General features: G+C 46.1%; 1 protein-coding gene across 4 annotated transcripts in view; it reads right to left on the bottom strand.

The window, feature by feature from the left end:
- Nucleotides 1-14,489, bottom strand: part of DMXL2 (Dmx like 2) — a 2,950,233-nt gene that overhangs the window by 2,386,380 nt on the left and 549,364 nt on the right. For all 4 annotated transcript variants that reach the window (XR_011279824.1, XR_011279825.1, XM_069624807.1 and 1 more), the window contains exons 8-9: nucleotides 6,359-6,542; nucleotides 5,898-6,072 (exon numbers count right to left, since the gene is read on the bottom strand). Coding sequence is in view for 2 of the 4 variants with exons in the window: in XM_069624807.1 (XP_069480908.1) it covers nucleotides 5,898-6,072; nucleotides 6,359-6,542 (359 nt within the window). In the remaining 2 variants the exon portion in view is untranslated. The remainder of the gene's footprint in view (nucleotides 1-5,897; nucleotides 6,073-6,358; nucleotides 6,543-14,489) is intronic.

The following is a 14,489-nucleotide window of genomic DNA, read 5'->3' as shown; positions in this document are numbered from 1 at the left end:
CTACACCAAGATTTAAAAAGACAGAAAGCAGGTGGGTCCAGCTTCCCGGTAGTAGCAGCCACACTGTGGAACACTCTGCCACCACAACTAAGAAATGACCCATCCCTCTGGTCATTCCGAAAATGTCTAAAAACTAGACTTTTCAGCCTAGATTCCCAACAATGAGATACCCTATCTAGGTTAGACAGTCTACTCCTAACCAACCGCCCAATCCCATAAAGAAAATCTGCAGGTACCTCTATCTACTTACCAATGTCTGTAACTCCCAGTACCATTGCTATGAATAATAATTACTCATGATATTACATACATGTCAGGACTGCTTTGTATATCTGTTTTTCTGTATTCTGTAATCTATATGTTGAAATTGCAACTGTACCTGTTGAAGTACTCTCCAGTAACCAATCTCTAAAGCTCTAGCATCTAGATGCCCCTGGGCTATGTGTGCTTTATAACTGTAAAAATAAATAATAAAAATAAAGTAGTCAAGGACACACGCTCGATGGTCGTGGCATTGGAGGAATTGCCAAGGTGACCCAAAATATGGAACTACAATCCGAGGATCTGGAAAACAGGTCCCGCAGGTCAAACATCTGCATCCGAAACCTCCCGGCAGCAATAGGAGACGCAGACCTCAAGTCTACAACCACACATATTTTTGCACACCTCCTGGGCACTGACGGATCAGGGGCTATCCCAATTGACAGACTCCACAGGACAGGGCCCATATGACAGGAACCAGGGGCGCGAGCACAATACCCCAGAAAGAAGCTATACTCCGCGCAGCCCACCCAGCAAAACCCATAACGTTCAATGCAGTCGAATTCCCCCTATACCAGCACTTGGCGCAGTCAACTCTCCAGAAGAGAAAAGATCTGGCAGCAATAGTGAAACAGCTCCAGGTCAAGCAACTCAAATACAAATGGATATTCCCCTTCGGGCTACTCTTCCAATGGGAAGGACGCCAACGCAGGATAACCACAAGGGAGGAAGGAATACAGCTCCTACACAGAGGAGGCACACGACCGCCCTACAGCGAGGAGCTTGCCGCGGCTGTCTCAACGTCCCAAGCAATAGGAATAGTCACAAGTCCAGTCACATCGCAGGCGACCACCCCCTGTGGGGCCCACAACACCTGAACTTCCACAAAAACCATGGAGTCATAAACGCTGCTCCACAACCATGAGCTGGGGACCCCCCCATTAAACATAAACAGCCCAACCCATAAGCATCCAGGGATGGAGGCTGCAGCTGGCCAAGACTTGGAATCATGATTAGGGTATAAGGATACTCCTCAATTTCGGCCTGTCAATTACTGCAAGTGCATCTCCTGGGCACTGGGCCCAGGAGCTACATAGGTAATGTGACCCGCACCAGAACATGAGGGTGGGGGAAAGAGGGTGGGTCAACAGGGGAAGGTCGGGGAATACTTGAGGGTGGGAGGGGTAGGGCAAGTTATAGGGGGGCTCAAGTTGGGGTTGAGCCATCATGTTAGTTCACCCCAGTGCAGTCATTGAGAGGCAACGAAAAAATACACAATGTAAAGTTCAAGCTCCAATCACTTAATATAAGGGGGCTGAACTCCCAGGTGAAGAGAAAAAAAGCTGGAAAGGATACTCAAACGCCACACTCCAGACATAGTGACCCTCCAAGAAACACACATCAAAAAATATGATAAACACAGACTAAAACTTAGGAGATACACACAGATTCTTCATGCAAATGCACAGGTCAGGGTGGCGGGAGTACTCGTAGCAGTCCAACAAGGGCTTGAGGCACATATAATGTCCACAAAGAGGGGAGATTCATATTCACCACTCTTTGCATAGATGCATAAATTGACACTGGCAACGATCTATGCCCCAAACACCGGGCAGGATGGGTTCCTGAGGGCAGTTCTCTTTCAGTCAGGGGTAGATCCTGGTAACGGGGGACTTTAACATAAAATGGGACCCCCGGAGAGATAGGAGCGCAAGACATACGCAACACTACGCCCATTCAATGGCCCTTAAAACAAAAATGGAAAACCTGGCTCTACAAGATGGCTGGAGAGTGAGAAAAGGGTCGGAAATGGGCTACACTTTCTACTCCCATGTACACCTCTCCTTCTCCCACATAGACTACATCTGAGCCTCCACCAGACTTCCGGGCAAGATCACCCAGAAGGCCCTCCACAATATAGCCCTCTCGGGATCACGCCCCCTTGACCAGAACGTGTAATATCCAGCAACGCAAACAGGGTCTTTGGAGTTGGTGCTTCCCCAGGGCGGGGTTAGCAGACGCAATGCTGAGGGGGGAAGTAGAGGGCAAAATCGTGGAATACGTTATGCACAGTGCGGACACAGGCGTGCGGGAGGAGGGAGGAGGAGGTATGCAATGCCTTCAAGGCCTCACTTAGGAGGGGGACTGATTGCACTCTGAGCACGGCAACTCAAACAGCAGAGAGCTCAGGAAACAGAACTTCAAACGAACTTCAGGATAGAATGGGGAGAATGGCCCACAACACTAGTCGGAAACTGCGGAAGGCATTCCAAAATACGAGGCAACAGCTAAATCTCCTCCAGACGAAGAAGGCAGAGAAATATTACATCCAGGCAAATAAAGCAGATGGGCTACTAGCGATACAATTGAAGCAAAAAAGCTGCCTCACAAATAATACAGGTGACAGTAGGCTCACAGGGTATCAGAGTCCATGACACTCCCAAAATCACTAAACAATTTGTCAATTTCTACACCGAGCTATGCAAATCAGACAAGCCACAAGAAATACATGAAAAAGCCTATCTACCGCCACTCACTCTCCCTGAAATCTCTACGCAGGGCAGCGTAGCTCTGGACACAGAGATCACAATGGATGAAGTTGCGCAGGCAATCAAGCTCCTGCCTCCAAACAAAGCTCCAGGGCCAGACGGATACCCAGCCGGCTTCTATAAAACATACCAACACCTGCTAGCACCCAGGCTAGTGACTCTCCTTCAACCGGTCGGGTTGCATCGCCCCCACGATGGAAGAGGCTAAAATAATTTGTATTCCCAAACTCACCAAACATCCAACACAATGCGGATCATATAGGCCCATTGACAAACTATACACCAAGATTCTAGCAAACAGATTAGAACCCCATCTCCCACACCTGATCCACCCAGACCAGTCCGGCTTCATCCGACAGACAGAACCATGATAATATCCGGCCATATCATAGAGAAGATACAACTGAAAAAAGACCCAGCAGTCCTATCGCTAGACGCTGAGAAAGCGTTGGGTAGAGTGGTCCTTCCTGTTTAGTACCCTGGAGAAGATGGGATTTGGTCCAGGATTCATAAACATGGTTCGAGCAAACTACTGTGACCCAACGGTCCCGCTCCAAATAAACAGCAATCTCTCACACCCCATAAAGTTAGAAAGAGGAACCAAACAATGCTGCCCCCTCTCCCACCTACTCTATGCCATTCACCTACAACCCTTCCTCACCACACTACAGGCTTCTCCGCTGATCCAGGGAATCCCCTTTGGGAGGGCAGAACACATGGTCATGGCATACGCAGACGACATACTCCTCACCCTTACACACCCAGAGGCATCCCTCAAAGAAGTGGTACGAGAAATAGATTTGGGAAAGTACCAGGCCTAAAAGTAAACATAACAAAATCCGAAATACTAAACCTCACGATGTCAGGGGAGGAACTTCGCCAGACAACGCCTCACAATTCCGGTGGGTGCAGCATGGCATCAAGCTCCTGGGAGTCACGATCACACAGACACTTCACCGGCTATACGGGGCGAACTATCAACCCCTCCTGACCCACCCTCAAGCAACAACTAAAAAAGTGGGGCCCCCTTTCAGTATCATGGCTTGGCTCGGAATTTAAGAGAATGCTCTTAAAATGGCAATCCTCTCTAGGCTCCTATACGTATTCCAAGCACTCCCGATTGCAGTCCCGGAAAAAAAATTCAGAGCACTGCATAAACTAATATCCCCATACATCTGGAATAAAAAACATCCTTGCATGGCGCTGAAAGCCCTAATGGCCCCAACGAATAGAGGCGTGCTAGGCCTACCGGACTTCCGCTATACCACTGGGCAGCCCAGATACGGGTGATCAAAGACTGGTTTGCTACCGAATTAGAAAAGAGACGGATACAAATGGACAGGGTGGTGGTGGGGGGCCCCCTGGCTGAGGATCTCTGGCTGCATAACACAGACCATCCATGAACTATGCACAGATCCGAAATAACATTGGGAACATATGGGACACCTTAACCAAGTGCAGGTGGATTACCTCCTTCCTCTCCCCCTTCACGCCACTATTTGGGAATCCCCCAATTTTCCCCAGCAGAGAGCTTGAATTACTGCCATTTTGTGCAGGGTAGCTAGAGAAACTACAAATACCCAACAAGCATTCTTGCTCAGCAAAAGGCTACTCAGTCATGCCTTCTGTGCCCGTACAATACAGTTCACTTAATCGGACCCACAGGCTTCTGATTACCAGCATTTTGAGCTTGCAGTCAGACAAACCTCAATTGCTTCAAGTTAAAACATCTTCACTGGTAAAGGCAGCAAATCCTGCCCACCAAAGTCTGGTCAGGATCAGTCCAAGTGGATTCAGATGCATTTTCAGCACCCGAAAGAGGCCAAACTTCCCAGCCATTCAGAAAGTCACCTACATGAGCTACTGCAGCACTACAGTTCCTGGCCTGCAGTCCACAGAAAGGTCTGGATTGACTGCCACTTCTGAGGAACACAGAACTCAATCTTTGGGACCAACAAACATAGACCTGACAAAGAAAGAAAAAAAATAATAATAATAAATAATCACATTGGCACACAAGTCGTGGCCTTTATAGTGGATTCTCAAATATATGCAGCAGGGATTTGTTAGTTCTTCACAGAGCTCTGCAATTATGCAGCCACTCTGTTGGCTGTTCAGCAGCTCACCACGAGAATGTATTCTTACAATGGCGTAATAAAGACATATTGTGGACAAAGACATCAAGAGCCCCAATAATCTTCTGGTTGGCTGAGGCTCACTCACTATGCTTTGGTGCTCATGCGCATTCCTGTACAATATGTATCCAATGAAAAAATATGCCAGTCCTTGCTGGTTACTTCTCAAACAGCAAAGCTCCCTAACTTTGACCTTGTGGATGGATTTATATTTCAGGAAACAGGTGATGATGGGGACATCGACCTGGTACTCACACACCTTTCTTTCCAGTACTATGTTACAATGATCTCTCTTCATGTGAATTAAGTGGACTATTCTGCCACGAATGGTAGCAATTATCACATGGCAGAGCACATCAGTAATAGAGACTTAGCACCATGTTGCTAAAGTAAATCAATGAGATGCAAGTTCAACATAACATTTAAAATAGTTACATTGAAGCCACAACAGGTTAGAGCACCCTTGTTACAACTAGGATAGATCAAGTACTTAAACAGAGCCATCATGAATATTGCAAAGGAGAACCATAGTGCAGAGGCAGAAATTGAATGCTAGCAACACTGAAGCATAAAATGCACCAATTTCAGCATTTATGATCATGACAAAACTAAATATGTTTTAATACATTTACTGAAGTACCCACCTTGAGGTGGATAAGATGCACATGGGGGCAACCTACAAACATAATGAATGGAGAAGACAAACCAGTACATCAACATTTACCACTAGCAGAACAAACACGTTAACACAAGTTCTTAGCAATAATTGAAAGACAAGTTATGCACATGGCTACATAACTACACTATGATGCTCAGAGTATTTAAACTTTACTTTTACATATATTTATGTAGATGCATTTACAATGCAACTTTTATGTAGGGGATTGCAATACAACAATAGGGTACAGTATCTATTTCTAGTTGCATAGAAAGAAAACCAATTTCACCTGACCTGTGGATGGGTTGATGCATGCTGCAATATGAAAATGACAGAGGGCATTAGCATGGTGAGATATATGTCGACGAACAGCAGGTGTATCTTGCTGACTTTGGGGCATAGCTGGGTGAACTGCAAGCACTGAAGATCTTCTTTGGACTCTTCTCAAATTCTTCAAATGGGAAATTGTCTGCCAATTTGTAAAGTAAAGAAATCATGAAAAGTAAGAGTAAATTGAACAAAACAAGGCACGCAAGTTATTTGCATAGAGGACATACAGTTTATAAATGAAACAAGCATACATTTTACAAGTCAGTAAATCACTAAGAACTGTTGAAACTGCACATCAGATCAAATAAACATTCTACTTCCGATAAAGAAGACTCTTTGAAATGAGTCAAATCAATTATTTTAGTGATGTTCTACGATCGTGATACGTTTTTCAAAGCATACATTATGAGAAATATGCATTATACCTCCAGAGCCTGTTGCATATTGTCCTTTTGCCTTCCGACATGAGAAATGCTGCTACTAATGTTGGTAATATTATCCTCTGAAAAATTATGACCAAAAAGACTGTCTTCTGGTAATAAGGTCTCGGCCCACAAGCGACAAATACCATCTTGACATGAGGTAAGCAACACATTACAGACAGATCCCCTGAAAAGGAAAAAAAGGTAGGATTAAAACTGTACTATTGCTAATGCAATATAGAATGCAGTGTGGGCCTTTCTATGAAAAAAAAGGGACAACTCTTACCTTGATATTAGAAATGATGACGTAAATACAATTTAGAAAATACATCCTACTTCACCAACATACAAACACATAATCATTACTTACACTTGTAATCCAAGTCTTCCATTGCAAGTATGCAAGTATTCTCATTACAATTAAACTCTTTATATCACTGCCTATGTGCTGGATCTAAGGATACATTTTAACATCAGACATACAATTCCTTAATATAATTAAAATGTTGCTTTAAATACGGATGAAAGGTTGCAGCTGTTTTAGCACCAACATTTGCAGTTAGGGCAGGAGGACAACTCTTCACTACAGGGGTTGACTAGTTTGCACTAAAGGGAGCATCAACTCTCCCAACTACATGCGAGAGGAAACTTTTCCCAACTACGGTAAAGAGAACATCCCAGAATCCCGCCCATAAACTCCAATGGTCTGCTCCTGGCACTGGCCTGAGAGCCCTAGTAATCCTGGTTTCATTGTGCCCAGAACCCTCCTTAATCATTGGGACAAGGTCAGAAAACTATCACATCCCACAATCTAAGAACATTAAAATACATTGTGCACATTAAATACCATAGCAGGCACTTGAACACAATGTAAGATTGCAACGTGGGTGAGAAGTGACTGCTAGTGGAAGAAATGACCCAACTTCAAGCTTCCAGTTACCCTTCTTTGGACAGAGTATTTTGAGAACGCTTGAAGGCCAGGAGAGACGCTAATTTTGTACATTTCTTGAGAGGATGGATTTTCACTGGTGAAAGGCAAAAAAGGCAGAAGAGGGAGGCAGTGTAGGGCAGCGCTTCTTTGGACAGCCACCGAGGTGACAAACCTCTCTGCCAATGATGATAACCAAAGAATATGTTGGGTGTCATTTGGATAGTGGTGAGCTGCGCCATCAAAGTTCGCCCAACTCCCCCATCTGCATCATGTAGTTGTTGAACAACAAAAGGGATGGGATTGCACTCTGCAACACACCACATGTAAGGCAGAGGGGGAAATCAGACCTACAGGATCCCATCCGGAAGAACTGGGCGCTAGAACATGTTAACATCACAACGCCAGTCAAAAGGTTGATTTCTTCTGGTGTCTTTATTAACGATATACATTTTTAAGGTCAGAGTTGGATAAACTACTATAGGTGAGAGGGAAATTATCTAGAAAGAATGAGGAATAACTTTAGTGTCAAGAATGGCACAGCAAATGGAGGTTCTCTAGGTTTTCACTGAAACTCAGGGAACAGAAATCTGCCAGCACATGAGTCTCAAACCTATATTCTTAAAAGTCTCTGTCCCTCCAAGAACACCATATTCTAATAACCAAAGTCCAAAAGTGATGGCCAACAGAAAAGTACAAACGTATTCCTAGCAATCCATTTAGCATCCTAACTATCCCCAAATGTCAAAGCATTATTCACAATTGCGGCCAATAGACATTTTTATTAACCTCCACTATAAATGTCCACTCATGGTATAAAAACAAAAACACAAAATGCTCCTCTAGGCATACCCTTTCAGGGTTGCCAACAATTATCGTCTTTGCGGTAGGTCAGAAGGAGGAGACGGACCATCATGAGCCATGTTTAAATGATAATAAAAAAAATGCCTCACTAACCCTAATCTATAGGATGCCCTACCTACCAAAACTAAACTAAGGTGCTCTTCATCAGATGTGAAGTCCAAACTTAATAGACGGTCCTCTGTCAGAACTGGCCTAAGCCAACCCTACCACTTAATACAAAACAAAAAGGCCAAGAGAACGACTTCCTTCTCCTGTGGGATGCTCTTCAGCACGAGTCACTTCAATAGGATATCTTCAAATAGTCTCTTGCTATTTCTTGAAATAGCTCCTTTAATTTTTTCAATGGGTCTTCCCAGACATGTCTATTTGTCCCCTCGGTTTCTCAAATTACTTTTCTTCTTCTCAGGATTTATAAACAAAGTCTCTGTTTGATTCTTATTCCTCTCACAGTCTTGACATTCACAGTAGTACGTATCACATTCTCCAAAGTAGTTATTGTACCTTGGCCACCAACTGGGATGACTATATCTGCCCCCTGGATGATCTTCGCTCTTCACACCCTTTCGCCAATCACTGGGACGAGAAAGCAGGGTCCCAGAGGGATCGTCACTCTAAACGCCTTGTTATCCAGGTCTCCTGCTCTCCCATGCACCTGTATTGAACGGGATCCATGTCCCTGGTCAGTGTTTTCTTTCTCTTCTCCTTGGTCGGTCAGGATGATTCTCTTGTTTCTTCCGAGTCCCTCTTTTGACACACTACGACCTCTTCTTTGGTGGTTTCGGTGATGGAAGGATTTCTCCTTTGATTCCATTCCACGCCACCACCTTCCTCCTCGGCTATTGGTTGGGTACTCTACCCATGAACAGACCTCCTCGGGTCCGTTAGTGTCATAATGCCTAACCGGCACACCAACAGCATGGCTTGTCTTCACTGGCCCTCTGGAGCATCCCTCTGGGCACTCTTATGGGTTTCCTCCGCTCTGGTCCGGCAGCGTGCTACTGTCCCTTCTTCTCTATGTTTGCTTTCCGACAAGGCAGGCAGCGTTTCCTGTGGTTACTCAGCCTCCTCGATCCGGCCTGTTTGAAACTCCCAGGTCTGACTTCCTAGTTCTCTTGGCCTTCCTCTTTTTATGTCGTACTGCTGGGCTACCGCAGCTTCCAAGGAAAGTCTCCCTTTTATTATTTATTATTATTATTATTATGGTATTTATGGCGTGCAGACCTAGCATCAAGAAGCAACAGAGCGCTTTACAGAGGTGTACCACATTACAGATGCATAACAGAGCGCTTTTCAGAGGTAACAGAACAGATATACAGCGGGTCACAGAGGAGGGTGGCGGGTGGAAAGGGGTGGGCGGCATCTACCAAGTCAGGTGGTGTGAGGGGAGACATGATGGCCTAGGTTTTGAGGAGGAAAGACTCCTTGAAGAGTCTTGAGTTCTTTTCTGAATTGTAGGAGCATTGGGGCAAGTGTGATGCCGACGGGGGGGAGGTTCCCTAGTCTTGGGGCATAGTCTTCATTTTAATTTTCACTTTCTCTGTCTAACTGAAACTTGGATTCCTTTACTCCAGCCTCCCTTCATACGGTCTCCATTTTGTTCTCTAATCCTCCCCGCCCTCACAGGCGTGGAGGCGGGTGGGGAGGAACTGAAATTCTCTATAATTCCTCTTCTACCTCCCTGTCCTAGTCTTTCAAGTTTCTCTTCTTTTGAATATCACTTTTCCGCCTTTTCTAATCCTTTCCCTTTCTCTCTTCCTGTCGTCTATCGTTCCCCTGGTCCACTTGCTGATTTTCTTGAACATCTTGATCTTCTCTTATCCCACCTTCTGCCATCTTCTCCCCCTTTCTTTCTCCTTGGGGATTTAAATCTCACCACCACTAACACATTTCCCCTGCTGCTTTCACTCGCTGACTCTTACCACTTGCATTTCCTTTCTTCTCCCCCTTCTCATCAGTCTGGTTCTTGCCTAGACTTCATTTTTTCCCTACTTCCTCCTCCCCCAACCCACTTCTGTGTTGTTTGTTTTATTCATTTCCCATTGTACCCTTGTTCCCTCCATTCCCCGTTCCCTGTACCCACTCCAACCTCCTCCCATCCCGCCCAGCACCTCCCATTGGCCTGCAGGCGTGCAACTCCACCTGCACTGGGCTGTGACCCCCATTGCTGGCCCTGACTCCGGCGTGCTCCCAGCACACACAGTGAGTGTAGTGCCTTTCCAACTCCTTGGAGCCCCTCAACGCTTCCCGGCAACAGTGGCCGTGTGGTAGGCCAAACCTCCCCCGACCCACTTCTGTGTAATTGGTTTGTTTGTTTTATTAATTTACCATTGTATACGCCATAGTAAAGAATGAAAGGTAGCCGTGACACGGATATGGCTGAGAAGACCCTGGCTGGCTGAAACACTGAATTGGAACGGGGCGAAAAGCAGGCTGGCTGATCTTCACAGCGCTAACGTGCACAGGAGCCACTGCAGTGACTATAAGGCAGACTGGCGGATGGTGAAGTAGTAGAGGAGCATAAGTGGACAGCCTGGGATGGCATGCCCTCGCACCGGAGCTCCCGACACAAAGCGTCCGGCGAGAAACAACTCGCAGGAATTACATTAAGAGGCCGATAATTACAGCGAACCACAAGACTTGTATAAGTGCAGGACCGTATGCACGGCTAGCGAATCAAGATAACAATGCATGACAGGAGTGTTTGGATGCACCCATTGCGGAAAGCACATAATTGGAGACAGCATATCACTACGCGGCAGAACCCTGCAAGGAACGTATGTGTGGATACACTTGACACTAAGTGAGGATACAGTAGCCGGCAAGAGAAAACGAAGACCGGGCCTTCCGAGGCATGAAACTGACTAGCAACTGATGCAATGGATTCCCATGCGCAGAGTAGGTGCAGAAAGGCCACAACACGGGGGGAGATTGTTGAATGGAGGTGATGGCCACATGAGGTGGAGAAGTACGGCATGAAAGTTCACTACTTACCGCTGCAAGCCGCACGCACAGGATGAGAGCAAGAACCACGCAGGCAAATGCTGCAGATGGGATCCAGGAGGGTTTGGCAGCCCAGCCTTGGTAGATAGGACCGTGGTAAAACAAAAAGTAGAGCAGAGTGACACTCTTATAGAACCGGCCGGCAGGGCCATGTATGAGGAAAGACCAGACAGACAGTGGATTGAAGGTTGACTGACAGCGCGCAGGAGCAGGCGACTTGGGAGGGTGTGCAGCGGCGAATGGAAGAGACAGGATGCCTGAAACATCTAAATGGCTGCAATTGGATTGACCAATGCTACAATTGCCAATAGCAGGCTATGATCGCACATAGACCCTGGGATGCACATCCAACACCTCACACATCAATAACCAGAGCGCCCCAGCTTCTGAAAGTGACCTGCAACAACTGGTTAACAAGTGAGTTGAAACACAGGTGAAACGGTGCCTTTGGGGAGCTAGACAGCATAAAGGCCCCTAGGAAGTGTAGCCGACCCTGAAAGGGGATGTAGCAGCCAAGGATAGTCGATCAAACATTGACTCACCCTGAGCAGGATAGCCCCGAGGCGGATGGGATACATGTTTATATCTGTTAGAACTGAGACATGAGGTGCTAACTGCAGGTAGCACCGGGCATGAAATATGGTATCCACAGGGGCAGTCCGAAACTAACAGCAAGTACTAGGACAGTGCGAAGAGGAGACGCAAGTGAAGTGGGGGTAACAGCGAAGGTTGGAAGACCGAGCAGACCAGAACACTACCACAGATGTCAGGGTAGCCACCGGAACACCCGCATATATAGGGGAGAAGTGAAGGGAGCCAGAGATATAAAATGACAGAGGACCCCTGCCACAAGCTGAATTTTGAGGAGACAGCAGAGAATGTGGCGGACTTGACGGCAAGCACAGGCCCCGGGAAGATAAATGAAAACATACTGTAAGGAACAACAGTAGAGAAACCGCCAACACAGTACCACAATAGTTAAGAACCTGCACCACGGTGAGGTTAGCAGTAGAGAGCCCTACTGAGCAGGCAGTTGCAACAATGGCATCCAAGTCAAACAAGAGTAAAGGGAAACAGTCATCAATTGAAGCATTTGCCAAACCTGCACAAATGGCAGACTATGCGAAGATAACATCGCAAGAGGCACGAGGAGAAGAGGCTCCCGGGCGAAGTGACCACCAGATACTAGCCGCCATAGCAGAGCTGAAGTCAACACTGGAATTCAAAATTGATGCCATCAGCATCAATGTGAACCTCTACAGACAGTATGTCAGGGCATTAACAGAACACACAGGAGTGCTAGAAAAGCAAGTGAAAGCCAACACAAGCAGTTGTAACAAAAACTCCCAGGAAGTCACCATACTGCAACAACTAGTGCAGAATCTTTAAAACAGGGCAGAGGAAGCGAAAGGTCGTGCACAAAGGAACAATGTACGGATTGTTGGGCTCCTGGAAGGCGAGAAGTTCCAAACCTGACAGAATTCATTCAAAACTTACTGCTGAAGGAAATAGGAGCCAGGTCACACACCCAAGGGTTCACAGTGGAAAGGGCGCATAGGGCCCTAACAAGGAAATGGCTGCCTGGAGCCCCGTCCCGGCCAATCATTGCCAAGAAACTAAACTACAAGGACAGGGAGAGAATCCTAGAACACTTACGGAAAGGGGGAACAATCTCCCGAGCATCGGCGACCATCACGGAATACCTCGATTATACTTTCCTGGTGCAAAAACAAAGGATGAACTATGTGGCAGTCAAGCGGAGGCTATGCGCTGCTAATCTTAAATACATGTTGTATCCGGTGAGAATGAAGATCCTATATAATGACCGGGCTGTCTTCTTTGAGACTCCTGAAGATGTGAATAAGTGGATGGACACTATGAACATGCCGACTGAGAAAGAAGACCAGACAGGAGGCGGCAGTGAAAAGTGATTTGTTGTTGTTTAATTAACATTCTTGAGCCGCACAGTGCCATTATGGAATGAACCGACATTGATATGTAAGGTGGAAGGTCGAATGATAATCTTACAGTTCGATAAATGCAGGAATCACCAGGGCAGCTCTGACCAAAGCTGTGCCAAGAATCACACTATCACCCACACTAGTTTAGGTAAGTCAGGATGCTAGTAGTTCAGTATCCCCCTGCTGCACTCTGAATACCGGGATCAGAGTCAGGATAGGAGGGAGAAGCGGGGAGGCCCGAGTTACAGATTTGGAACTGGGAAATTGTTGGGAACTGTTGGGGAGTGGGAAGGGGGAGTTGGGGTAGTTAGAGGGAAGTTGGTCTATAGATACGCATAGGGAACGGAGGGTGGAGGTGATCAGGGAGGAACGAGAGCGGAAACTACTAGAGAGAATGGGTGAACTCAAAATAGCAACCTGGAATGTTAGAGGCCTGAACAGCTACATTAAAAGGAATCGGGTTATGGCATATATGAGACTCCAGAAAATAGATATAGCTCTCCTGCAAGAAATTCACCTGACTAAGGATAGACAAGATACATTGGCACGGAAATGGGGGTTGGGGGGCGGTTCTGGGCTCAATATACTCAGCATATGCTACAGAGGTCCTGATATGGGTAGCAACAAGAGTCCCATTCAAGTTCCTTCAAACCCTCGGAGATACAGATGGGAGGATGACAATACTTCGAGGGATGGTAGAAAATAAGGAAATATGTATTATTAATATGTACTCCCTGAATCAGGGTACGGCAACCTATTTCAGATCTTTATATCCCAAGATTAGCCCATACAGAGATGGGGCGCTGATATGGGAAGGAGATTTTAATTGTACGTTAGACCCGACAAAGGATAGATCGGATGATACATTTGCATATAACGCTCTAAACACTTTGTTGCATGTATTTAAGTTAGCAGATGTATGGAGAATAATGCACCGCAAGATCGAGTATACTCCCACTACACCGCTCCGAAGAATCTATATACGAGACTAGACTACATGTTTGCGGGGGAGGAAACGCTGGGAGAGTTCACACAGGTGGAAAATAAAGCACATGTTCTTTCAGACCACGCCCCTCTATTGGTTACATGGCAGGTTCTTCCCGCCTTGAGCTAGAATCCAGACATGGAAACTTAAGAGTTGAGGCACTTAAAGATACAGGGTTCCAAGAACATTTGAGAGAAGAGGTGAAAGAATATTTTGAGTATAATACAGGCAGCGTAAACTCTGAAGGTACACTGTGGGAGGCCTTCAAGGTAGTAGTGAGAGGAGCGACTTTAGCAAAGTCGAAAAGTATGCAGTATGTCATTCTACGGTATTTGCAGAAAGCAGAGAGTAGACTAGAAATCATAACACAGGCAGGAAATAGGTCCTTAGAAGAGG

The sequence above is a fragment of the Ambystoma mexicanum genome, chromosome 11, assembly GCF_040938575.1.
Source record: "Ambystoma mexicanum isolate Mex_15411 chromosome 11, UKY_AmexF1_1, whole genome shotgun sequence".
Lineage (NCBI taxonomy): Eukaryota > Metazoa > Chordata > Amphibia > Caudata > Ambystomatidae > Ambystoma > Ambystoma mexicanum.
Note: the sequence above shows the minus strand (reverse complement) of the source record. Positions and strands in the feature narration are given on the sequence as shown.